The sequence below is a fragment of the Aspergillus pseudodeflectus genome, assembly GCF_044049435.1.
Source record: "Aspergillus pseudodeflectus strain CBS 756.74 chromosome Unknown BJX68scaffold_8, whole genome shotgun sequence".
Classification (NCBI taxonomy): Eukaryota; Fungi; Ascomycota; class Eurotiomycetes; order Eurotiales; family Aspergillaceae; genus Aspergillus; species Aspergillus pseudodeflectus.
Genome location: NW_027263784.1, coordinates 50,361 through 75,128, shown reverse-complemented (window position 1 = coordinate 75,128; position 24,768 = coordinate 50,361). Strand labels below are relative to the sequence as shown.

The window sequence follows — 24,768 nt, the reverse complement described above, 5'->3', positions numbered from 1 at the left end:
ACATTATGCCTTTAATTAGCGAGAGACGAAAGGATTTAGATGTATGAGAATGGAACAAAGAGTGTGGTATTCGAGAGAGATCCAGCGGTTTGTGGCTAGGAACTGCAGATATCCCAGTATCACAGCATGATTTCGATGAGACGCCGTCCGCATACTCGATTGAATGGCGAACTGCCAACCAATCGCTGTATGTAGATTCCTGGTGTATGACGTACCCATGCAGGTTGAATATGCATGATTGGCAGTCGTATTACGGTGTATAAATGACTCCGGGTTGACGGCCTCAGAAGTATCACTGGGGAACGTTTTGTTACACAACGTGTCGAGCCCACTGTCCTTCACCAGTATGTCTGCAAGACTCGTTACATACATGCAGGCTCATAGGATAGAGGGCTCAAGTATATATGAATTCTCGAACTCGCTGGATGCAGTCTGCGGTTTGTGATGATACTGTGGACAATATCAAACGATGGAGCATCAAAGATTACAACCGTTTAAAGATGGAGGCATCAGGCAGTATTAGAGTGAAGTCTAGACTCTGATCTTGGCATCACGGACCTGTTTTGATGGAGGTTACACAACTCTATCCATGCACCTATTGATACATTGAGCCCGCCTATCCTGCATCGCCGCCCCATTCCCACTACGCCATGGCCCCTTGGGTTCGCGACTGAGCGAAACATACCTAGTCGTGCCGGCCAGGTTAGTCTCACTTGTCCCTCGGAGCCGCTAAGAGTTAGATGAAATTAGTGGCCAAGTGGGCTGCTATAGAGGATAAAGGGTGAGCCATCTCTCAAGGGAAAGCAGGCTGTCACGGCTCCAGGGAGGAGGAGAGCCATGCCATTCCCCAGAATGCCCTGTATTAACTGTATGGCGTCGTGCGCGAAGAACGATTTCGCCATTCTATAATTCTAGCAATCGCCCAAAGAGGCTCGGGGACTCCACTCCAAACAAACAAATCAAAAAAAAAAAAAAAAAGAGAAAGTAAAAAAGAGGTCTCCCCGACTGGGAGTCGAACCCAGGTCTCCCGCGCTTGTGATTACGTTTATAATCTGACAAGCGGAAATCATGACCGTTAGACCATCGAGGAAGCGGATGAGTAAACGCCTCCTAAACATGTTGGTAAGAGTATACACAATGAGCCGCGCAGGTTGCCCTATATCCCGACCGAAATTCGCGATGCCAAGTCATGATTCTGTGATTTAAATGGTGGGTCTATGGGTTTGGGCAGTGAAATGCGCCATCCAAGTCTGCAAGTATCTGCTTTAGGTGTTCACCACGCCACTTTCTGTCACCAAGCATGGTAGGGTGGCCACGCCAATGCTCACTCCACCCTCACGCATATTGAGACCGAATTAAGCCGAGAACCAAGAATCCCTTCGGCGGCTGATACGAATCCCTCACAAGTACCCAATTCCCCAGTCTCAGCGCAAGGACTATCCCAAAGAAGCACGGTGCCCAATTCATGGTCTCCGACGTGACGGGGAGATACGTCGGGAACGAGGCGAAAGTCATGGCGAGAACAATCCAGATCAGGGCGAGCGTGTTGACCACGGTACTAAACGCACCGGTATTGCAGTAGCGCTGCGCCGGTAATCGAGCGCGGTCCACGAGTGTCAAGCTGATTGGGAGAGCGTATGAGAGTGAAAAGCAGAGTGTCGCGCTACCGAATAGGCCGTTTAGTACGGTGGTCAGGCCGAAGACGAGGAGGGAGAACAGGATGGCGAGGACCGCGGAGAAATAGACTGCGTTGGTGGGGACGTGGAGGGTAGGGTGCACGTGTGAGAACCATGCTTTGCAGGGCAGGGATCCCAGTTTCGTGAAGTACCAAATTAGCCTGCTGCAGCCGGCAAGCATGCTGGTAAGGGCATTGAGGATCGTCGCCCAGTAAATCAGGCAGATGGCAATGACGAAGCCTTTGTTTGGCCAGGCGTCCCAGCAGATCTGGAGCATCGGGTGACCTGCGAGCGGTGCGGTGAGATTCTCGGGGTGTGGTGCAGAATATAAGCGCGATGACCATGATAAGGGCAGACACCACGATAAGGGCAGACACCACGGCGAGACCGGCATTTGCGAGCATCACAATGGGCACTTGGCGCTCAGGCTGCGGCAGCTCCTCCGCCATGTGGGCGGCCGTGTCAAAGAGGCATATTGTCAGAATGCCGGGCATGATACACAGGAAGAATACCACCACCTTAGAGTCCCAACCTGTTTCATTGCGAACATCCAAGAACACAGTTCTCGGTGAGGCCTTGTGGTGTGTCTTGGCGAGCAGGGTGATGAAGATGAAGAGCGCGGCGGCGTTGAGAAAGATCATCATAAACAAAGTGATGGCTGGCAGGGTTTGTATTAGGATGGTGTTGAAAAGAACGGCGAAGAGAAACACTGCAATCACCAGGAGGTATATCTGCCATCTTGATGGGTTGTACATCTCGTTGATAAGGACGCCTAGGGCTGTGATGAACTGAGCCGCGAGAACTGCACCACCACCACATGCGAAGATCCAGCCAAAAAATGCCATCGCTCCACTAAAGTAGCTAAGAAACCCCTTCCAGCGCGGATTCCTCACGGCTGCGGTTGTCCAGTACACCTGGCCTGGAATAAGTGAGCAACGTCGATGAAAAGCGAAAGAAAGCAGGGTTAGTTACCCGACGCATCAGGATAGGCCGACGCCAGCTCTGCCAGGCTGAATGCAATCAGCATTTGACCAACAGCTGCGAGGAGAAAGGCCCAGAAAAAGAACGGACTCCCTCCGGCGCCCACGATCAGAACCGTATAGCTGGGTATAGCAAGCGGGGATGCTGCCACACCAAATTGGATACCGACCGTGCTCCACAAATTGAATCTAGTCTATTCCAATCGGGAGTCTGTCGCTTGGCCACCATGTTGAGCGTCGAGCGGTTTAGACCCGGGCCTATTAGACTATTGTCGGAGCCATCCTTTGCATTGAGGCTCATGTTGATGGGATTCTTGGAGCGGAAGATTTTCAGGTGGTGGAAACCTGAAACCTAAGGGGCCCTGCAGTGAACAGGTGGCGAAAGGCTGAGGCGTCAGACGTAAATATGCGTGTATTTGCTATCTCCATGGTCACACAGGAGATGCGGGGTACGCCATCTTGGGTTGGTCATTGTGTAATCCATGTTCCAATTTCGACACGAGTACCCATTGGTGAGCCATGCGATCAACTAACCAAATAGTCAGGAGTCTCCCTTTGGACCTGTGGCGACAGCCCAGTAAGCATGCCTATCGCGAGGTTGGTTGGTGCGGGTGCCTCCATTATGTGATGGATCGAAAGGTTCTAGAAATTAAATGGGCTGTTGACAGGCAGGTTTCCTGATGGTTCGTGATCTACACCCGGCTCCAATTGGCCTTCGCATCCCCACAAGCCGCAATGGAAACCGGGAATAGTTGCCGATCCTACTGTCGGACACGTAGGAGCTAGTAGCCTAATCAGAAATACATAGGAGACGCCCTTTATCCTTCTGAACAAAGGCAGACGAATTGCTCTGTCATTCGCTTCTTCGGTACGAAACCTCCCCTAGTGATATAGAAGTCTTCTCTCACGGCGAAGCCCCGTGCCAGATAAGGACGTCAATCACTAGGCGGCCATGATCGCACCGCTGCTTTCCAACGGTAGGAGTCAAGGCTCGGATATGTAGCCTGGCCTATTTGAGGTGAACTACGTGGACAGTGACGTGCCCTGTAGCCAATGTGGGCATGATGCAGCTCGCTTCGACGGATCTGCCAGCCGTACTGCGCTAGGGACGGCTACGAGATCGCTGGGGATGCCGTGGCAGCCGAATCGAGTCCCACATGCTGTTCACACCCTCGGCTCCGGATGCGAACTCGAGGCCGAAAGAGAACCTTGTTCGCACTGCTGAGCCACGATGCAGATCACCGATCCTTCTCCCCACTGGTTCGATGTGTCTGGCCAGTGAGGAGTGAATTGCTGGATAGAACAACAAATAGTCTTGTCGATCAGTGTGGCTGCGGTGAACTCGGGCATCTGCCGCGCCCTCGAAATCAGGTCTGGCCTGTGACCTGTCGAAAGGATGACGACGCCACTGTCGACGTGCAGTCGGGGTCTCCGAAGAGGAAGTGCTTTCCTGCAGTTATTATTGGTGGCCCTTACTTCGTCCCGTTTATCTATCAACTCCCACTCCCCGCCTTTTTACGCTAGCTCGGCTCCTTATCCATGTTGTGGCTGGTGTGCTTTCGCCAATCGTTCGCCGCCGCTCGCTCTTCAGTTTCCTGGTTTCGAGCCCACAGAGGTACTGTGTACTATGAGCCACCGCCGTCTGGCACAGCTGCCCCGCTGTCATATTGCTCAGTGTGCCTCCGAAAGGACATGGGCATAAAACTCCAGTGAGTAGGAACAACAGCATCGAAGAGCGCGCCTCTCCTAAGCGGTGATTTTTGACTATTCTTGAGATTGCCTTTCTAGTCCTCAGCCTACTTCTGCCTTGGAGAGGCCCTTATGACAAGGGCGAAGTTAACAGGAGGTATACTTTCGGAACATTGAATTCGGTACCCACCCCGGGTCATGAAGCACAGTCCAACCGTGCAGTATGGACCTCACTATGCTCGGCGAGGAAGTGCCTTTGGAATCTTCCAATACGTTTTGTGGCCAGATTCCTTATGCATTGCAACCTAGGTACGCGTCTTCCATCAGCATGAAACCATGGGATTATCGTGAACCATGACCCTTCTAATCCCAAGTCTTGAGCCCTAGTTTTACGATTGCCCCCGATGTGCGCCCCACCAACCCCGCTATGATGATGATGGATTCGCACTCGTCTCAATACATGCTCTCTTCGAATTACGCACCGGGCTATTATTTCCCTAATTCTGGTAGCTCGAGTTTCGCAATCGGAGTCGGTGACCAAACTACGCAATTGCAGAGTACAATGGCGATGACGTTGTCTTACCCGCCCATTCATCATCCGATGGCCCACAATGCAAGAAACAACTTCGAGGGGGCGAGCCCACAACCTGCGGGCCCAGAAACAGTATTTCCTCAGCAACAGCAGATCGAGAGTAACGAACAGTACAATCAAGCCCCCTCTACCCACCCACCCGCTGTCTCCCACCCACTCACTAACAGCAGTGCGATCTACAAGTTTCCGTTCCAGATACCGCGTTGTATTAAGAGCGCCGACGGCGATGGTCACTCAGGCTGCAGCGGCTCCCGTCACGTACCTCAACAAGGGCGAAGAATATCGTTTGACAATCACCGACACCGACCCTCCGCCCCACCCATCAGACCGGTTCCGTGCCCGGTACCGGACGCATGTTGCCATAGCGTTCCATAGGGAGGACCAGCGATCGGACTCGGATGCACACTGGCGGCTTTGGAGGGCCCGGCGCGGGTTGTCTGGGGAAGGACAATACGATGAAGAAGGTGGAGGGGGGACAGGAAGCGGATCGCGGTGTGCGATTGAGTTATGCGTGGATAAGCTTCGCCCGGTAGGGACTGGGTTGAACGCTGAGGGCATCAATGACCGAGGCCAGAATGTCCAGCTCGAAACATCCTCCTTCAATGGATTCTGCGTCCTGTGGTCATGCAATCGTTTGGAAACAGGAACATCCCCGTCAATGCTACCGCTACCCGAATGCACTATTACAGTCCGGTTCAACTTCCTCACGACGGACTTTTGCCACTACAAAGGCGTCAAGGGATTTCCAGTCCGGCTATGTGCTAGGACGGAGATAGTTACAGATAATCTCGGGAAATCATCGCCGGTGTCATCTCGAGAGGAAAGCGCTGCAGCTGAGGTGTGCTATTGCAAGGTCAATCTGTTCCGTATGTACGGGGCGGAGCGAAAGCTTGCGGCGGATGCTGCTGGTGTGCGAAAGGCCCGGGAGAAAGTTTGCAGGGAGATCCAGAAGCGCCAGCCCAACCCGGGCTCGTATACTAGTAAAAATGGTGGCACGAGAACTAGTCTTGGCTCGGAGGCTGCCGGAGAGGTATTCATGAACTCAGGCCATAAGAAGCAGATGAGGATCCTGGAGCAGTTACAGGAGAAGCTTGCGTCGCTGCAGGCGATGCTTTCATCAGCCAGACCTGTGACTGTTTTCTCGTTGCGAGGTGATGCGAGCGATACCCCCGATTGGTCTACAGACGATCATTCAGCTCAGTACAAAGATGCTAGTGCGCTCTACGGTGATCGTCAATCTACCATCAGCGGTCAAGACTGTCCAGACGAGTCCAGCAGCAGCAGCTCAGCGATGAGCTATCCATGGGGAACGAACCTGCTCCTTGGACCTGAAAATCCCTCCCCGAGCGACACTCAGGACGAAACTCGGTCAAACCAAGCAGTCAGAGTTTCCAGAAACCGTTTTGAAGACGAGAAAATGCGGTACATCGAGGTCCTGGATATCGACCCAAACTACCAACCCCCAGCTCAGCAGCAGAGTCAATCCGGTAAGATAAAAACACCAACTAACCAACCATTGTCAAGTCACTGGCACTAAGTAGATTCTGCTACCTAGTTGCGTGTTTTTATATTGGGTTCGCGGGGACGATCCAAACGCACGCTGATTACCATGTAGCTGTCTATCTCACCGAGTGGACCGCTCACAGCCTGATTGAAGGGATTTCCGGGAAACTTGGAATAGACCCGCGACGGGTCTACCGCGTGCTTCTTGTTCGAGGGAATTCTTTGCAGGCTGTAGATGACAGTGTCGTTCGTGGGATTGTGGATGGGCAGGATATGCTCGCAGAGATTTTGGAACGTTGGGCGTTTGATTGCGCAAGTGAGAATCTCATTGAAATTAGACTTAGATACTAATATTAGCGCGAGATGGACGCTTTCAAATATCAAAACATTCTGTTATCCCGTCAGAAAGGTTCCCTCCTGTAAAAAAGACCAATTATGATGCACGATCCACACGAGCTCGACGAGCAACGCGCTTAAGTACAACCTATTCTCTGCCACTCGCTTGACTCAATTTCCCGAGTTCCCCCTTTGCCATTTCCTGAATGGTCCGCACAACCTCATCTATTGTTGGAGCAATCATCTCCAGCATTCTCTTCGCGTACACAGCTGCCACCAGTGCCGCGTAACCCTGCCACATCTCATTACCATGCGAATCAGAATAGTCACAGATCCCCCGAATCACGAGGCATGGGAAATGGTTGACCACCCCAGCGGCCAACATCTCAAAGCACAAGACATTCTTTTCTGCGCTGAGTGCATCCCGGATAGTGGCATCATTCATGACCTGGTTGGCCGATGCGATGGTGCCGTACCAGATTCTCGGGCTTTCTGTGTGCGCCGGGCGCTCCTGTCGCTGCACAAGGCAACTCTCATGAAATTGGGTGTTTGCGTCGTAGATGATTGTGGATTTGAAGAGTCGGTCGGTGCCTGGAGGAGGCCGCTGAAACTCATCCCTCAGATTCGGATACCGTTCAAGCGCAGCATCCACTTCGTCCTGGATGCGATGCCGTTTCACCGTGTACTCTCTGCGAAGGGCAGCCACTCCGCTTCGAAGAATCGTCGGCGCTTGATTCAGCGATCTCGTCACTTGGAATCTCTCTCCCTGCACCATCGCTCCGAAATCATACTCGAATACCCCATTCTCCCCGTCTCGTGGGACCCCGACTACGATATCTCCAAGCCGAATATCATTCTTCGCACTTGGCGCTCCACTCCCAACCCCGATCATGAATCCCATGCGGATGTTAGGGAAGCTGTTGAGCATCTGGCTAGCTGCCCATGCCGCGGCGGTAGTGCTGTACTCGCCGTCGGGGAGGGTCGCAATGACGACGTTGTGGCCAGAGATCGACCCGAGGAGGTAAGAATTGGAGTCGTGGGGTTGCACAAATGCAGGACGGTCGTGCTTTTGTTCAAAGAGTGCTTGCGCGGCTACGGCTTCGACTCGAAGGGCGCAGATCCAGCCCACTGTATACTTGCTGGGATCTGACATGCTGATAAAGTGAAGTGGGGAAACCCGATCGAAGCAGCGAAAAATAAGATTTATATGTGGTTTGAAGAGCAGCAGTTCTGGTGTTTTCGAGAAACATAATATTATCGCTGCTGGGGTGGAGATTGCCCTGCACTTATGGGGAGGGGGCTAAGCGCCAGCCTCGTGGGGCTGATTTGGCTGGCGCTTCCTGCGTCACAGGACACGATCCTACCTAATATTGGTTGGATGTGCATGCAGGGTTTTGTTGTCGATGGGGCAGTGTTTTGGGCAATGGATGATATGCAACGCAGAGATATGAGGACGCTTAGCTCTTCCACAAGGCAGGCACACAGTTTGGCGCCCGCCCCCGGACTGCTATTAGTACGTTAGCTCTATCTATATCATTACAATACCCTAATTCGATATAGGCTTGGCGACTCTTAGTTACTTACCCCTTAGCTTCTATATCGAGCTTTCCTCCTCTAGCTCTCTTTCTCTCGTGTTTACCACTACTTCGCCAGCAACCCTCAAGCCCTTCCGCATCTTAATTCCAACCCTACCCCTCACTACTCATCCTTCTTACACTAGCTCATAATCTCCTTCACTTTTCCCTTCCTAGTCGCATAATCGCTGCAACACTCACTCCAGTAACTAGACATCTCTCGTCACTTCAGTTCTCGGATCGCCTGACATTCGCGGAGCTGGCGTATGGCAAGGTGTTTAGACGCAATTCATTCACCGGTGACTGATTGGAGGAAAGACTGAAAGTGTTTCAAGAGGCCAACTTGGTTTGCGACGCTGTGCTGTTACGAGGGATCTTGAAGTCATGGCGAATCTTGGAGGGATCGCAAATCCGGAGGAAGCTTCATGTGACAGATCCCAAGGAAAAAGGAGACTTGAAAGGGTCGTGATTTGATAGCCGTTCGACTAAATGAAGATATATAAAGCCCGCTGGCGGCACCTCCTCCATGGCCTCGGGCATCGGGGACGTAGCTAGCAACCTTGGAAGACCAGTACGTACCATCTATCCAATCGCTGCCGTCAGTCAGCGCGACCAGAGTAACCAGAGCTGTTTGAGTCCTAGAATGGTAACAGATCTAAAAAAACACCGAAGCCATTATGATCATAGAATTACATACAGTTCAAGTCGCTTGAAGGGTGGATGGGATGAGTGAATGGCCAACAAACAAAAATAAAAAGAAACTAGTCACGCCCGGGCTCGAACCGGGGACCTTCATGGATCATCAACATTGAGCTGTATCAACTCAGGTCATGTGAGCATGACGTCTTAACCAACTAGACCACGCGACTGTGCTTGGGATAAATTTGAGCTTAAAGGCGCATATCAGGTGTTGGGCACTATAAAAGAATGAAGAGCCCTATTCACCGAAGTTCCTCCCTCCGCCTAGATCTGTACCGGGTAAGGAATCAGCGGCCCGCAACCTTCAAAATAACACTCGACTTTCATTAAGCACCTTCATGATGAGCATTGTGCGTGATATCATGACTATTAATAGAGCAGTTTAGGTAAATACAACCTTAGCCATCTCAAGTCTCTTCTACAGCACACGTAGCAACACATGATTAAGAGTTGCATGCCATTAGAAAACAGCAAAACTCGGACGAGATGGTTGAATAAACCCGGAATAGGCAGGAAAAGAAATACCCATCATGGTGCTTTTGGACGTAAGCCTGGTGCGGCATTACAATGCCTTCTGAAGTCGGGGTGAAGTGACGGGTAGTCAGGATCGAGGATTTCTGTTTTACGTGGTAGATTTAGGATCACTTGGCTCCTCTACAATTCCAGTGACGAAATATACATCTTGGTGCAGTCGCGTGGTCTAGTTGGTTAAGACGTCATGCTCACATAACCTGAGTTAAAGCTCTGCGTTGATGACCCATGAAGGTCCCCGGTTCGAGCCCGGGCGTGACTAGCTTTTTATTGCTCCAGGAAGATATGTTCCACCAAAAAAGAAGACTATGTATGTATGTGTGAGTAACACTAGATAGAGGACTGTTTAGGATGACATGAGATATACCAAGAAATCTAGTGGGGTCCAATTGTTTTGCAGGTTCGCCCCTTTAGTGGCCTAGGGGGAGGGAAGGTGTGCTGGTTCGCGACAGAGGTAGGGATTTTCCCTTGCACTTTGCGGCCAAAAGGCTGGTGATAGACGCTCTTTCGCTCGACAACCTTAGAATTGAATGATCAATCAATACCACAACGTATATATGCATTGAATCGAGGGATTAGTAGCTTGTATACTCCGTACGGGGCACGCGCTTGATAAACGTCCTCCATCCGCCGGAAAAAAAAACCTTTGTCGGTCTTCGCATTGCGGACACACACCATTATTACCACGCGAGTGACTGTTGAAATTAAAATCACAATTTGAATATCATAAATCAAAAAAAAAAATGGTTGAAAAACAAAATGAAAAGGGACAAAAACTTTAGTCACGCCCGGGATCGAACCGGGAACCGTTCCGGCATCTACGATTGTAGAAGTAATCAGATAACTGATCACGTGTTAACGGAAAATCATGACCATTAGACCACGCGACTTGTTGTTATAACCACGGACATTATTTGTGCTTATGAGGGGGTAATAAAATATGCGGCTTCAAACCACATATGATCGCCCATCGAACGGAAAGAGCCATGGCCGGGAAAGACTCAGAAAGAACCTTGAAGAGCATCTGAATTCGTCCAGTGGTGATTGCTTCAATCTTCTCCAATGATATAAGCACATGGATGGATAGTAACGCTTGCAAAATGCGCATGCAGTTCAGGACTCACGCCCGCTGCGTCTCACGCGCGCGAGCCACACCGCGCGATGATATCCACCAGGATGACCGGAATATCACGCAATAGCCTATTGATCTGGGTCTCCAACTCTGTTTCTTATTCAATTAAGGTAAAATGAGGCATTTCTAAGCTGGTGCTTTGGTTCAAATGTTGAAACCGATAGCTGTTCTGACAAATACTGATTTGCCCGTCCCACTATATATATCATGTCCACTCTGCCGTAGTTACACCCAGGGACCCCAACCCCCAAGAGACAGTACTATCTTTCACAATGCCTCCAAACATCCTGCTTACTGGCGCAACCGGCTACATGTAAGTGTCCTCTACATTCTCTTCCTCGTTTATTAATGTTGTCCAGAGGAGGTACCCTCCTCCAGGTCCTACTCTCAGCAAATGTGGTCCCACCATCCAGCATCTGGGCTATCGTGCGCTCCGATGCGCAGGCAGAGAGCCTCAAACCTCTGGGAGTGAATACTGCCCAGATAGCATTGACAGACGACGCCGAGATAAAGCGGGCAGTTCTCAGTAACGATAGTGAGTACTCAGTTCATCTCATATCGAGACCAATAACTGACAATACGTAGTCGACATCGTCGTCCATACAGTCAGCGCTGTCGATCCTACCCTTGCAGCTTCTCTATTGAATGCTCTAAAAGCAAGGAAAGAGCTCACAAAGCGACCTGTCCACTTTATCCATGTATACGATCGTTCCAGATATGTGTACATAGTGGCCGAGAAGCTGACACACTTAGACATCCGGCGTCAGTGCCTTCGCTGATAAGACGGGCTGGCCGCATGGAATTGCTAAAGAGACCGATGACCTCTATGAGCTGCAGAAAGGGGTTACGGTACCTTACCCAGTCCGCGAGGTAAGTAAGGACCGCCATCTCTCCCACTTGCCAGGGATATTAATGTCTAGACCAACGTTGCCATCCACAAAACTGCGGACCAATACGGTATTGCTATCTATAGCGTAGTTCCGCCTCTTGTTTGTGAGTCGCACCATGCGGAAGCTCGGACATTTGAAGTATAGGTTCTAACCACTGTGGTAGACGGGAAGGGAACTGGAACAGGGAACAAGATCTCTGTTCAAGTACCGACTCTTATCCGGGCTGCTATTGCGAACAAACAAGTCCATCGCTTCGCCGAGAACTCAGTACGCCAAATATACCCCCCCGGTTGGGAGTGCTTCGGCTAATGAATACTAGGGATGGCCCGCGGTTCACGTTACAGACCTCGCAGACTACTATACTTGCCTCATCCAGCGCATCGTCGAGCAACGCGCGCCCCCAGCAGGAAACGACGGGTACTACCTCGTATCCGCCCACACCTTCGACTGGCACGAGCTTCTTCAGGCACTTGCAAATGACCTGAACAGCCGCGGCCTTGTTCTCAACGCCGACGTGACCGTGTGGGCGAGCGAGGAAGCCAAAACGAAGTCTCTGGGCCTTCCGTCTCCCTATTCTGACATCGCATGGAACTCAAAGCAAGTCTCCCCTTCTTTTAAGACAAACAAGGCGCCCTGGGGCGTTATATGTACTAACTTGAACAGCGCCGCTGTGCTTTCGCACCACGACAAGGAGCTTGGATGGAATCCAGAGTGGAATTACCAGCGGTTTCTTCGCGAGATTGGCGAGGAAGTTGATGCCGTACTGGAGGCTGGTACAAGTGTCAAGGATCTGGCCGGCCTCCTCCCGAATCAGCCCTAGGTGAATCTAGCCATTCAATGGCACGACATAGAGTAGTTTAGCGGTGCAATAACGAATATGGAGCAATAACCATTCCCATATCAAGACTTGTACTCTTCTTAGTTTACCATGCTGTGATATTGTGAAGATGGGCCTGGGCAGGCTCAAAAAGAGCAGTGTGATGCTGCCTTGGCAAGCTTAACCTAGTTCTTGCATCCGGGTACAGCGAAGTCCAACCATTGCCATTGAGTTGCACGACAGTCGCGTACCTAGTGGCCTGAGATATAGACCCTTGCTTAACGAGAATTCCCCCATCGCCCAAAAGACAACGCCCTGACTGATTCCAGGTGCAGGTTGAGTTTGAGCGTGGGAGCCCACCGTCCAGGTTCTTGGTGCTGGTCAGCCAAAGCTGAGTACCAGTGCGTAGCTACAGAGCATGGGGATCTCATCCCTTATCATTGAGCATAACGATAACTGGAGGAGCCGGGTACAAGACGCTTGTGCTGCACGATCATGTCAATGTAAAACCCCAACTACCTGCCGTTCCCCAAGAACTGGCCGAAATAGTCCCCTAAGGATAAACTAGCGGACTGGTTCAAACATCCGCGGAGGTAGGGGACTTGAACGTCTGGCTCAAGTTAGCTGTCCCATCGGCTGAGTATGACAACGCCCAGCAGCGCTGGTCAGTCACGGTTCGTTCAGCGCGGGCCATGGTGAGCGAACTTTCAGGCCACATGACATTGCCTGTGGTGGAGGGCATTTTGGCGTTGGAAGAATTCCTCACTTTCCGAATCAATCCTTCTTCAGAGGGACGATCTACCATGGGTTAGATATGGATTGCTTGTCAGGGGATGTGGTGGGTTTAGTGGCGAAATATAAAGTACGATATTGACACGGGTTGGATAGGCCGTTGGTGTTAGAATGATTGCATGTGCCGTGGCCGTTTGTCAGACCCGTTGTGGGTAATTGCTGGACAAAGGTCTGGGCCTGCGGGGGTCATCTTCCTACTGCGCTTTTTTAATATTGAAAGGTGCAAAGCTGTTGGCATTTCTAGCTAATGTTATTAGATTGTTTGCCGGGCATCCAATAGCCCCACTATTAGGCGCTGCATGTGCACTGCCACATCTCACCATTAGTCTGATAACCCCGCTTGAAACGAGGGGACGCCTTCACAATCGACTTCTCCATATCCTGCCCGTCTGACAACGTTTATCCTCTTGGGTTATGGAACCAGCCAGTTTCGCTCTCACGATAGTCTCCCTCTACTCCACATGTAGAGACTGTTATATCTACTTCTCGGATGTGCGGAATGCCCCCAAGAGTGCCATCGCTCTCCTGCGAGAGGTGGGGATCCAAGAGGCGATCCTCAAGTCATGGGGCGCATATTGGGAAATCTCTCGCCATGCCTCGATAATCTTCCCCTCGAGCAAAACCAACCAGAAGAAAGAGGCCGACCAGACGCGGAATGGAAAACTCACCGAATACTTGGCTCGGAACCCGTTCAAGGCACAGGGACTCGCAGACGCGCTTGTCTTGATTGCGGAAGTGCTGTCGAACCGAGAGCGGCTGGAGAAGGAGTATGGGATCCGACTGGAGACCGGCTCGCGCGAACAACCAGGCAACCATGCTGTAAGTGTACGATATCACATCGAACGGGACCAACGGATATTGAGACCCAGTTCAATAGCTTGGAGAGGTACCCAACACAGCAATGACCACGATCCTTGCTCACTCAGGGGACGAGGTGTTATCGAGAATGAAGGCGCAAGAGAAAGCCCTCCGTTCGCGGCTGGGAGTCTTCAAGCGATGCAAGTGGGCTTTCAGTGGTCGCGAAAAGTACCATAACCTCATTGGCGACCTCAAAAAGTACAATGATTCCCTGTACATGTTATGTCCCGATGGGGCGTTTGAAACGATGCAGCTTAATCTCGTGGTGCAGTATCTCACCACGCACAGCAGCGCTGCAGGTCTCAGAAAGCTGGAGGCGCCTGCACGGGACGCTGAAAAGGCTGGCGGGTTTAGTCCTTCCCAGCAGGGCCTTCCGCTTCTTCACGACATTGCGGAACTGAAAATTCTCAAATTGCACAGCTCAGAGACCCTCTCTAAGCGAGAGGAGCAGAGTTTGCTCACTATCAGACAACAAGAGTTACAGATCGGTAAGGGCTCCGTACGCAATCTCGCAGTGTGCACTAGAAAGACCGAGGGGAGAAGGAGGAGACCCGAAGCAGTCTATATCGAGAGAAAGTCATTCCGCAACGCCGAAGGGAAACCAGACTCTACCATGCGTGAGAGTATTCTAAAGCTGGGACGGTTACTCCAGAGTCCCGTATGTGCCAAAAGGCTGCTCTGTCTCCGCTGCATCGGGCTCGTCGAGCTGGAATCTGACGAGATTGGCATCGTCTTTGAATTGCCGGGCAATCTTGGCCCTTCCATCCCCCGATTCCCGGCAATGGACCTGGCCGCCCGTAAGGCAGTGCCTCTACTTTTGGCGCGAAAGTTACCAGGGCTTGAATGGCGGTTTGATTTGGCACGTAAACTGGCTCGCAGTATTGCCTTTTTACACGCCAGCGGCTGGCTACACAAAAATATCCGATCCAGCGCGCTGTTGCTGTTTCCTACAAAGGATGCGGATGGCATTGGAACGGCCGCAGCGGACTTGGACTACGACAACCCTATTTTACTGGGCTATGAGTACTCCAGGCCTGATGAGGAAAGTGGGCGGGTAAAGTCTGCCCCGCACATTCTCCGGCCAAATGACGATGAAGGGGAGATGGAAAATGAACTTCATGGTGAGACAATCTGGAAACTGATTCATCATATCCAATCCGTTCGCAGGACCTCGGAATTTCCAGACTGATCTCATTCTAGGCGCCACGTTTATCGAGCCGGGCGACGTGCCAGATGTGCGAATCCCCCATTCCAAGAACCACTGTAGGTAATTTCCATTATTGCCCGGCAGTCTCTTCGAAACACTAATAAGAAACAAAAAAAATTGCCAGTCAGTGACAGCGACTCGACAGATGAAGACATCGATAGGCTGCGGATGAGATCAAACAGAGTTCATCAAATCAATCCAACGCTGCACCACATCCCCGCGAAGCGTGCCAATCGAGACCTTCGGTATACACACGCCTGCGATGTTTATTCCCTTGGGATCCTGCTTCTCGAAATAGGCCTGTGGACGCGCGTCGAAACCCTGGAGATTCCCGACGAAGATCCCTACTCTGCCAGGCGGGCTATCCTGGCCGACCATGTTTCGTACCTCGCCTTCCAATGTGGGTCGGTTTATGCAGATGCAGTGAGGGAGTGTATTAGCTTGGATCCAGGCGAGTCCGAGGCGGAGCTCGAAGCGCAAGCGGACTTGTGTGCGAGGATTGTTGCGAAACTAGCCGAGTGCCGGGTATGAACTTGTTCAAGGCTGGAATATTGAGAGATTGCCACGCAAGGTTCGCGGACCACGTTTTGCAGGTGAGAGAATGGCTGTAAGGGTCCAGGTTTGATAATACAACCATCAATAGAGCAAATGTCTCTATTTGGCCAGCCCCTGATGTGGCCAGTATCAACGTCCCGGCTGAATAGAAGTCCTAAAACTAGATACTTATAACGCACGACTATGTCTATATACTTTAGGTAAATACACCTATTATAATAAGGTTATTAGATAGTAGGATTATCTTATTAAGATTACTTACTCCTGTACTTGGTCTATTTCTATATAGACCCTATAAGCTGGTAGGACCGCGTAAGGAGCCACCTATATTATTTTTAATAATGGGTGGAATTATGGTTGTTAAGCGTGGTTGCAATTAACTTAGTGTTACTCATGCCTGTAGTGTTTCCTGTATAGCTTAAATAGATGGCTTGTGCAAGTTAGTATACCAAGGAGCTTTGCAGATCAGGGAAGGGTATACGCACCACTAAGAAATGCCGTGCTGAACACATCATCGCGAGCTGAATAGTCTGCTATAATTCCATCAAAATTGGAAGCAGTAAATGAGGATGAATTACCGGAGATGATAGTTAAGGCTAGTACATCCATGTCTGGCAGCATGTTCAAGGCAGAAATAGCCACCTTAGGAATGCGCGCCATAGTCATATCTCTAATATAGTATGGAATTCCATCCAGAATAGTCACCCTGCTATAAGCGGTTTCTGCCTTGACAACGACGAATAGATCAAGGAATGGCAGTGCCTCGAGGAGCACCACCGCAGGAGTCGCAAGCTTGACCATCTGTCCCGTTATCTTGAATTTCGGGCAAACTTGGGATGCTATAGTGAGCCGCTGTACACATTATTTATGTGTTCACAGGCATCACGGTCTTAGAGCTAAGAAAGTGCAGCTGTTAAGGTGGTCCGCAGCCGTTGAATATCTCGCGTGGACCTGCATAGAGTCGGGAGCCTTATCTTCGGAGTCCGCGGGTCAATGCTACTGACATTCTTGAGAGGCAAATCCGTTGAACTCTATAAGATTAAGTTTCGATCTCGATAGGAATGCTCGTGTGACAAAGTTCAACCCAGCACGTCAAGCAAACCTAAACTTCGCAAGCATATCTTTACTCAACCCTATCAACCCTATCTTATCTCTCGCTGTTGGAGTCTAGGGTCACGCTAATGCAACCTGCTGACGGGCCCATGCGGTTCCCTAGATTTCCTGTCAGCAGAGCTCCAAAAGCGAGGTCCTCGCTAACATTTCCATTAGCTTGAAGATAAGATGGCCCGGCAATATAAACCTCCCAGCACTAGCAAATCATCCAAGGTAAGACATTCACTAACTATCATCGCACAATGCTCCACCCTCGCCTAGGAACAGTCCTTCGCTAGTTTAACAAGTTCGTCCGGTCTCGGCCCGTCCTACTTGATCTCAGGTCCTTGGATGGTCTGATTACAGTCACTGTTGCCGTGGCCTTGTTCATGGTAATTCCCGTAGTACTCTTTTCCCGCCTAAGGAAGATTAACTAAGCTTTCTTAGGATAACTAGCTTTCTCTATACGCTAGTATGCCCCAAAGCAATGAGACAGGTGTACGTGTTCTCATACAACCCAAGTTGTTCCGGTCATTCCAACAGCTCTAAGAGTCAAAGTTGAGCTACCTGAAGAAGAGCGCATGGGCCGAAATATCCTCAGGAGTGACAGAACCGAATCTAACAACTTCCACAGCGCAGAAATGGACTTCAATACTTCTTAGTCTGTCCTTATTTGTAGAGAATACATTCAGCTGGCAGGAAATGGGTCAGGGTCTGATCTTCATCCCGCTCGCAGCCCCTCATGCCATCGACCCTGTCGTCGGAGGATCCTCCACCATAGTCAGCGGTCAAGCCGCTGTTTTACAGCCAGGGCCATGTTCCTCTCAGTTCCAGTCTACGTGTGATTTAGAACTCACCTGGCCAGGAACAGAGTGCAAATTTCGAACCAATCCTAGTGAGAGGGGATTACATGCTTAATCTAGGCCAATGAATGGTTTTAAATTGGGTATTTTTACTATGCACATCGCAGTGAACTGTATCTTAGTTGGTTTCTCTCGTTCAGGCGTGCAAGTGGGCCCAGCCAAACAGACGCGGCGACGCCATCTAGAAACGCGTCGAACACGTCTCTGCCTCAGGTTCATTTCGCGACTCAATAAAACTGCAGTCTTATGTACGTCAAAAATGCTCTCAGTATGCCAGATCCATCGAGCTTTCCTCGCGAAATCTTTCAGTCGCCATTACTCCTCCTTGGCAACCAACGCACTCATAGAGCCCTGACCAAACTCATCAGAGGCTTGCCGGCAAACCTCGGCTCATTCGCACTATACGGGCATTCGGCCCCGTGGATTGTGCAATATATCCCCGGTTCACGGACGAGCTGTGCGAGATTCCTTGCACTGAGCCACCAATACCTCTCAAATCGCTCGTCATTGACAGTCTACCTTTTCAGTTTCCCAACTGTGGTGGCCGTGCGGTCCATTCGCGGAGCTCTGCCGGCCTAGGGGTATCGCTCTGAACTCACCTGCAGGCCGGTGATTTACCCACGGCAGCCACAGGTCGCATTCTGCACTGACGACGCATGATATTTCGGGTATGGATGGCAACAAGGTTAAGCAGATCAGGAGGAAGAAGGCAGCCACCACGAGTGAGAGGTGTTGGTGGTATTATTTTCGGATGTACATTACTGACGCTTTACGACTTCTTTAATGCATGGGGAATTCCTGGGTTTGGATACAGAGCTGGTTCGTACAGCCATATCTTGATTGCGCTTCTATATTTTCTTCATTGTTTTGGTATTGAAGGGCTCGGTTCAGCGACGTTTACTTGACGGGAGCCGGACCAGTTGGGAATGTCGAGGACGGGATGTGGCATTGGTGCACTGTAGTAAGTCAGTATCAATCCTGCCTTGGCTTGAGGAAGGCATACTTGTGCGAGTGCCATAACTTGTTGGAAAGTCGATCGAGCTGTGCATGACCTCCTAAACGCAAGTAGTCAGTAATTGAGGTAAGGGGCCAAAGGAGCAGTGGACAAACCCAGTTATTGAACATGACGACGTCGCCCTCCTCATACATCGGAATGAGGATGTTCTCGGGCTTGAGGATACGATCAATGATATCGTTCAGGAACGTTCGAATCCGCTCCCCGTCCTCCACCACTTCTTCCTCCTCATCTGTTCCCTTCTTCAGGTAAAATTTCCGCACGACATCAGGAAGAACCTGAAAAGACCTAACACCGGTTACCGGATTCACCCAAACCATCGGAAACCGGTACACCTTCTCCGGCACCCACGCAGGAAGCCCCTCAAGCGGCACTGTCTCCCCACCAGGAGCCATCCCCAGACCACAGTTGCGGATCTTGCGCGTGCCCGTCCAGACATACGGCTGTGGCGCTGGCTCCCACCGACTGTGGTCTGCAATCTCCCGTTCTTTATCCGTGAGCATGCTGTACATCTGCGCGCTGTCAATGAACGCGGTCAAGCCAGGCTTGACGGTCATAGTATATCCAGACCCGTCATCCCAGCGCACAGTAAGATCGGGACCCTTGGGTGTCCTCACACAGCGAAGGGTCGTAACCCGCGAGGGATAAGATCCATAAATAACGCCATCAAAGTGAAAGGCCCCGAAGCGTGTGGCCCCGCTTGCGAAAGCCTTGGGGGAAAGAGGCTCGGCATGCGCGTCGAAATGGGTCGTTGACTTGGCTGTTATGCCCTTTAGTCCGTAGTGGTTGTCCCCTTGGTACCCCTGGCCAACGATGGTCACTCCAGTAGAGCCGGGGATAACGTTGAATCTTGGCTAGAGATAGAGGTTCAAAGGTCAGACCTACAATCCAAGTTTTATACAGCGAGTAAAAAGCGTACTCCGAGAACCCCACTCGTCTCATCAGTCACGTCGTCCGTGTCGAACCCATGCACTCGATCCGCCGCTGGGTCTAGTCTGTGCACAAAGTCGAACTGTTTCGCTGGGAGGAGGTCACGCTGCCCTTTCACGACGACGACCTTATGAACGTAGATTGCGCTGCGGATGGTCTGGAAATCCTCCTCGCTCAGGTGGTTGAGATCGACGCCGGTAATGGTTGCTCCGAATTTGGCGTTCGAGCCGGAGATGCTTGGAAGGGGTGTCACGGTTGCCATAATGAAGGTGTATCGGAAGGGGAGGTTTTCTATGAGCAGATGCAGTGTTGAAATCTCTTGTCAGTGCTGAATCAGGCTTATATAGACCTCTCGGACGCCTACGAGATGGCCTCCTCACCGGGAAGCGCCCAGGCTCGCTAAGACCTGCCTTGAGTCCAAAGGTGCTTATAGGGGACGGGATAGATTCTCGGGGGTGGCGTGATAAGCACGATTCAGTAGATTGCAATCTATTATCAGCAGCCTCGCTAAGAGTTTCCTCGCCGTATCGCTGCTATCAATGATCGAGACATGTCGGGTTACTCTGACTCTCCTAGCTCCAGGCAGATTGCTTTCTTATCTGCATTCTCGAATTGCAATTAAAGATACATATTACGGAGTATAAATACATGTTTCTCAGCATGGTTCTCAACCAAGCCAAAGGCTTAATCACAAACCAGTTTTTACTCAATACCCTGCTCCACCCTTATTCTTTGCCATGGAAAACTTTACTGGAGACATCCAGCAATGGCCCCCAGGGACTGTGCTCCTGCAAGCCGATCAGGAGCACTCCAAAGAGATTGTCCTGCAGCCAAAGCCATCGAACGATCCCAACGACCCCTTGAACTGGGAGCCCTGGCGCAAGTACCTCAACTTTGGCTTGACCTGTCTTTATGTTCTCCTCGTTAACGAGTTTCTATGCGCGGCAACTCCTACCTGGGGGCCCATGCACGAGCAACTCGGCTTCAGCTGGGCAACCTTGAACAACAGCTACGCAATCGGCTGCGGCTTCCTCGGCATCGGAGCTGTAATCTTCACCCCACTCGCCCTCAAGTTCGGTCGCCGGCCTTTGTACCTGATCAGTATCCTCATTGTCTTCGCGGTTGGCATCTGGAGCGCAAAGATGCAAGTGCCCGCAGAGATTATGCTGGTTAATGTCTTCTCCTGTGCAGCGGGGGCACTCTCCGAGGTCATGATCCAGATGACAATTACTGATGTCTTCTTCGTGCACCAGCGCGGGGTGATGAATGCGATCTTTATCTGGACGGCGCAGGTTGCCGGCTCGCTTGGTCCCCTTGTTGCGGGGTTTGTCACGGTGTCTCAGGGGTGGCGCTGGGTTTGGTGGTGGAATGTCATCTTCCTTGGTGTCTGTTTGGCGTTGTTTGGGTTGCTGTACGAGGAGACCAAGTACATTCCACCGGCGGGTGTGGTTTTGAGCGAGTCCTCTGGAAGCGGGAATCAAGCTGAAGCCAAAAATGCAGACGATAAAGTGATCAAGGCCACTTCACTCGAGGAACCCAGGACACCACCTCCGTCACATGCGCCCACCATTATAACGAGAAAGACATATTGGGAACGCCTTACTCTAGTCACCTCAACTCCGGGCGAGTGGTCAATCTTTGCACGCCACTTCTGGCTCCCATTCGTCATGCTCGCCACAATGCCCGCCATTCTCTACAGCGCCCTGAGCTACGGTGCGCAGGTCGCTGTGCAGAACACTCTGAGCACAACCATGTCCAGCCAGATGACTCTCCCACCGTACAACTTCAACTCGGACCAAATCGGGTTAATGAACATGCCGCAGTTCATCGGTGTGTCGATCGGATCTCTTCTCGTCGGACCATTAAGCGACCGATTTATTCTGTATTGCGCTCGCCGGAATAGGGGCATTTACGAGCCCGAAGCTCGACTTTGGCTCTTGCTCCCGTTTATTCCGTTTGTCCTGGGTGGCGCTGTGCTGTACGGAATCGGAATCCAGAGAGGCCTTTCGTGGCCGGTCGTTGCGGTCGGAATAGGCGTGTGCTCATTTGGAATCGCACCCATCAACGTTGTCCTGCTCACCTATATCTCAGATGCCTATAATAACGTCAGCGCCATTCCTTTCTGAGATTTTGAGTCATCACTGACGATTTGACAGATAATCGGAGACGCGATGGTCGGTGTCACATTCATCCGCAACTGCGTTAGCACCGCATTCATCTTCGCACTGAATCCCTGGTTCAATTCCGTTGGGATCCAGAACGTCATCATAACCATATCACTTGTTGCAACTTTCATCCTGTCATTTGTGGTGGTATTTCTGAAATGGGGCAAGACATTTCGGGGACTCACTGCGGAGCGGTATCAGAGACTTGCAGCTTTGAGTAAGGATCAGGCGGAGAGGATCTCGAGATAGCACCCATAGAAGTTTTAACCCACCGTATCAATGAACCAGTAGCAGTTAATGCCTGGCACCGTCAGCAATCGGAGATCTGTTTCCGCATCCGCCCTAACCCCGGCCCACCGTTCTCCACCAAGATAAGGAACGCGGGTATACATTAATGATAGGCCAAAGGACTTAACCTGTCATAGTCAAGGGTGTATTTTTCTCACCCTCGTCCCACTGATATACTCTGTACCCGCACATTCCGTGTATTCCAGAGAGCCTGTGCTGCAAATATCCAAAATATGGATCCAATTTCCAGCTCCGGTAGCCCTACATCACGAGTTCGCAAGACTCCAATCCGCAAAACAAGAACTTTCGATGGGTTAGTGCATCTACGACTCATGAAATCCTTAGACTAAAAGTGTAGCTGCTGGACATGCCGGCGAAGAAAGGTTAAGTGCGACCTGACGAGGCCAGTGTGCACGCGCTGTACGAAGGGAGGCCATCACTGCGATGGATACGGTCTACTCCTACACTGGGCGGAAAACAATTTCTCATTTGCGAATGACAGCTTCTGTCCTGTTCGTGGAAATGCGGTCAAGCGGAAGGCTATGATGGCGCCGAGTATCAAACTCCGTGCTACAAATGAATGTACACTCGGCTGACGCCTGGTAGGATTTGAGTCATGGCAGCTGGACATGCGCAGAGTGTCGGAGATACTAACGGAGTTGAATGAGATGGATCCGGTAGTAGACCGTGTTATGGGGCCATTCTCGGTCTTGCAGCTTCATGGCGATTGCCACGGCTCAGACACGGTTCAGGAACTTGCCAATCTACCGCTTCGAAGGGAGTCTGGGGCCAACATACTTCCGGTACCATCCGTACAGAAATGTGCCTCGGGATCCCCCTGGCAGGTATTGTCGCAAATGCAAGCCTTGCCCGACGTACTCTCGAACAACTCCGCGTTTCCGTCCGCCGCTCGACTCTTTCATCACTATACCAGCCATGTCACTCACCTACTGCAGCCCGTGCTACACTCAGGGAACTTTTACAGCGCAGTCTATGTTCCTCACGCTATTTCAGGAGCATGGGATTTGGTGCGAAGCGACTCGGCCCTAACAGCTTCGTGGAGCACACGATCAATATTCTTCTCCATTCTGGCGACAGCAGCGTTCCACCTTCGCGGTATCGACACTCCCAGCGGAGCTACAGTATCGTCCTTAAGAGACCTTGATAGGTCAATCGAGATGGACAGTATTGGAAGGTCATGTCGCACGATGGCCTACAGGTATCTCCGCTTTGCACTTACAAAGGGCTTTGGGACGCCTGACGATATGGAAGCTGCCCTGTCCGCTATCCTGTCGTTTATCACTATTGATGTAGGTCGTCAGTGCTTTTGGAGGCTCCTGAGCGTTACTGACAGAGGATCTCGTATTCGGCCAGATCATGCACGGTTCAATGTCGGAATTTCCACTGCACCTCTCCGCATTCCGAGCTCTGCAGGCCCAGCATCAAGGGCAGCGGGAAAGCAGAGAAGGGTTAGCTCCAGATGAAACCACATCCCCGGCAGAGCGGTTCCTGAATACCATCTTTTACCTCCAGTCAACCCTCTCTCAGTCGACGAACTACGATATCACCCCGGTGCCCTGGCCATCGGACCCGCGAAGTTCACTCATCCTACCAGAATTTTCATACACAATAGGCCCCATTGACGACCAGTGCTTACAGTACACATATGGCACGACGAAGCGCCTAACAATGTTCATCCGCGCAGTTACAGCACTTTTCTGGTCCGTGGCCTACTATACGTCCACTGGAGCTTATTTCCCAGACACCTTGCAACTGGAAATGGACAGCCTATCTAATGGACTCAACGACTGGCGTCTCGAGTCAGAGGATATTATCGACCTCCCCGACGTAGCGTCAACACGCGTCGTGAAGCTCCATATTCTGGCCTTTTACAATGCAATCTGCATTTTCCGCCTTACCCACCTTGTCCTCCCTCTTTCTACGGACGATGGAACAAGAAGTGCTTTATTCCATGAGGTTAGCTTCTACGTCTCGGAAGTTCTATCCCACCTTCGAAGTATCGAACGAATCAAGCAACAAAATCCCCGCGCCTTCAACAGGCAATCTGCGTCTATTATCTGGCCAGGCTTCATCGCAGCTTGTGAAGCGCCGCAGCAGGGTCGGGAAGGGTGGGTAGAATGGTGGGAGAACATGCTTGCATATCGCATCGGGAATATTGCCTCGCTATACGAGACTCTAAGAGATGTCTGGGATCTTCGTGATCGAACGCAGGATGATAGCTATCTTCTACCGGCTTGGAGAAGATTGTTGAGGGAGAAGAGAATGGTTATTATTGCTCTCTAACGAGGGGCTTGCCAAGAGATGCGTTGTCCCAGACTCCCAGCTAAAATCCAAGGACATGTTTACGCTCGGTTTCGCTTACTCGCTAGTGGCTTGGAGCCTGCGACGACATGCTGCCCCCGATGTGGTTCGACCTCCACTTCTTCTAGAGACAAACACCTGCACCGGAACCCCTGCCAAGATGCTGGAATCTATGCTTGGTAGTCGGTCTGGCGGAGAAATTCATCAATACGAGCCAATGCATCAATGTGATGCTGTTCTTTGTCAGAAAATCGGCGCCAAA

The 24,768-nt window shown here is 51.2% G+C and overlaps 9 protein-coding genes and 4 non-coding genes across 13 annotated transcripts; 7 read left to right on the top strand and 6 right to left on the bottom strand.

Moving 5' to 3' along the window:
- Positions 1-997: 997 nt before the first annotated feature.
- On the bottom strand, positions 998-1,090 carry BJX68DRAFT_t38. Its single transcript has one exon. It is a non-coding gene; the product is annotated as a tRNA-Asp (tRNA).
- Positions 1,091-1,335: 245 nt separating this feature from the next.
- BJX68DRAFT_263590 (amino acid/polyamine transporter I) lies at positions 1,336-2,957 on the bottom strand (the record flags this gene model as incomplete). The annotated part of the gene is made up of 4 exons (XM_071044726.1): positions 1,336-1,944; positions 2,018-2,595; positions 2,649-2,779; positions 2,827-2,957. The coding sequence occupies 4 exons, from the start codon at positions 2,955-2,957 to the stop codon at positions 1,336-1,338; spliced, it is 1,449 nt and encodes a 482-aa protein (XP_070902253.1).
- A 1,042-nt stretch (positions 2,958-3,999) lies between these two features.
- Positions 4,000-4,832, top strand: BJX68DRAFT_230006 (uncharacterized protein). Its single transcript, XM_071039152.1, has 2 exons — positions 4,000-4,654; positions 4,733-4,832. The coding sequence occupies exon 1, from the start codon at positions 4,053-4,055 to the stop codon at positions 4,356-4,358; it is 306 nt and encodes a 101-aa protein (XP_070902252.1). The 5' UTR covers positions 4,000-4,052; the 3' UTR covers positions 4,359-4,654; positions 4,733-4,832.
- Positions 4,833-5,163: 331 nt separating this feature from the next.
- BJX68DRAFT_263589 (CP2 transcription factor-domain-containing protein) lies at positions 5,164-6,791 on the top strand (the record flags this gene model as incomplete). Its single annotated transcript, XM_071044725.1, has 2 exons — positions 5,164-6,424; positions 6,493-6,791. The coding sequence occupies 2 exons, from the start codon at positions 5,164-5,166 to the stop codon at positions 6,789-6,791; spliced, it is 1,560 nt and encodes a 519-aa protein (XP_070902251.1).
- Positions 6,792-6,924: 133 nt separating this feature from the next.
- Positions 6,925-7,929, bottom strand: BJX68DRAFT_263588 (nucleoside phosphorylase domain-containing protein; the record flags this gene model as incomplete). Its single annotated transcript, XM_071044724.1, has 1 exon — positions 6,925-7,929. The coding sequence occupies one exon, from the start codon at positions 7,927-7,929 to the stop codon at positions 6,925-6,927; it is 1,005 nt and encodes a 334-aa protein (XP_070902250.1).
- A 1,183-nt stretch (positions 7,930-9,112) lies between these two features.
- Positions 9,113-9,219, bottom strand: BJX68DRAFT_t37. Its single transcript has one exon. It is a non-coding gene; the product is annotated as a tRNA-Val (tRNA).
- A 519-nt stretch (positions 9,220-9,738) lies between these two features.
- Positions 9,739-9,842, top strand: BJX68DRAFT_t42. The gene has a single exon. It is a non-coding gene; the product is annotated as a tRNA-Val (tRNA).
- Positions 9,843-10,359: 517 nt separating this feature from the next.
- On the bottom strand, positions 10,360-10,470 carry BJX68DRAFT_t36. Its single transcript has one exon. It is a non-coding gene; the product is annotated as a tRNA-Val (tRNA).
- A 514-nt stretch (positions 10,471-10,984) lies between these two features.
- BJX68DRAFT_263587 (NAD-dependent epimerase/dehydratase family protein) lies at positions 10,985-12,422 on the top strand (the record flags this gene model as incomplete). The annotated part of the gene is made up of 7 exons (XM_071044723.1): positions 10,985-11,025; positions 11,072-11,247; positions 11,298-11,410; positions 11,466-11,582; positions 11,633-11,705; positions 11,766-11,869; positions 11,922-12,422. The coding sequence occupies 7 exons, from the start codon at positions 10,985-10,987 to the stop codon at positions 12,420-12,422; spliced, it is 1,125 nt and encodes a 374-aa protein (XP_070902249.1).
- Positions 12,423-13,585: 1,163 nt separating this feature from the next.
- On the top strand, positions 13,586-15,950 carry BJX68DRAFT_203002 (prion-inhibition and propagation-domain-containing protein). Its single transcript, XM_071037585.1, has 4 exons — positions 13,586-14,030; positions 14,089-15,190; positions 15,270-15,332; positions 15,401-15,950. The coding sequence occupies exons 1-4, from the start codon at positions 13,626-13,628 to the stop codon at positions 15,805-15,807; spliced, it is 1,977 nt and encodes a 658-aa protein (XP_070902248.1). The 5' UTR covers positions 13,586-13,625; the 3' UTR covers positions 15,808-15,950.
- A 2,733-nt stretch (positions 15,951-18,683) lies between these two features.
- Positions 18,684-20,107, bottom strand: BJX68DRAFT_279555 (TauD/TfdA dioxygenase family protein; the record flags this gene model as incomplete). Its single annotated transcript, XM_071048761.1, has 4 exons — positions 19,721-20,107; positions 18,897-19,655; positions 18,790-18,841; positions 18,684-18,742 (listed from the first exon to the last, which is right to left on the bottom strand). Exons 1-4 carry the CDS (start codon positions 19,991-19,993, stop codon positions 18,684-18,686), a joined length of 1,143 nt encoding a protein of 380 aa, XP_070902247.1. The 5' UTR covers positions 19,994-20,107.
- A 361-nt stretch (positions 20,108-20,468) lies between these two features.
- On the top strand, positions 20,469-22,145 carry BJX68DRAFT_253324 (major facilitator superfamily domain-containing protein; the record flags this gene model as incomplete). Its single annotated transcript, XM_071042700.1, has 2 exons — positions 20,469-21,836; positions 21,888-22,145. The coding sequence occupies 2 exons, from the start codon at positions 20,469-20,471 to the stop codon at positions 22,143-22,145; spliced, it is 1,626 nt and encodes a 541-aa protein (XP_070902246.1).
- Positions 22,146-23,573: 1,428 nt separating this feature from the next.
- On the top strand, positions 23,574-24,488 carry BJX68DRAFT_253323 (transcription factor domain-containing protein; the record flags this gene model as incomplete). The annotated part of the gene is made up of 1 exon (XM_071042699.1): positions 23,574-24,488. The coding sequence occupies one exon, from the start codon at positions 23,574-23,576 to the stop codon at positions 24,486-24,488; it is 915 nt and encodes a 304-aa protein (XP_070902245.1).
- Between the last annotated feature and the right edge of the window lie 280 nt (positions 24,489-24,768).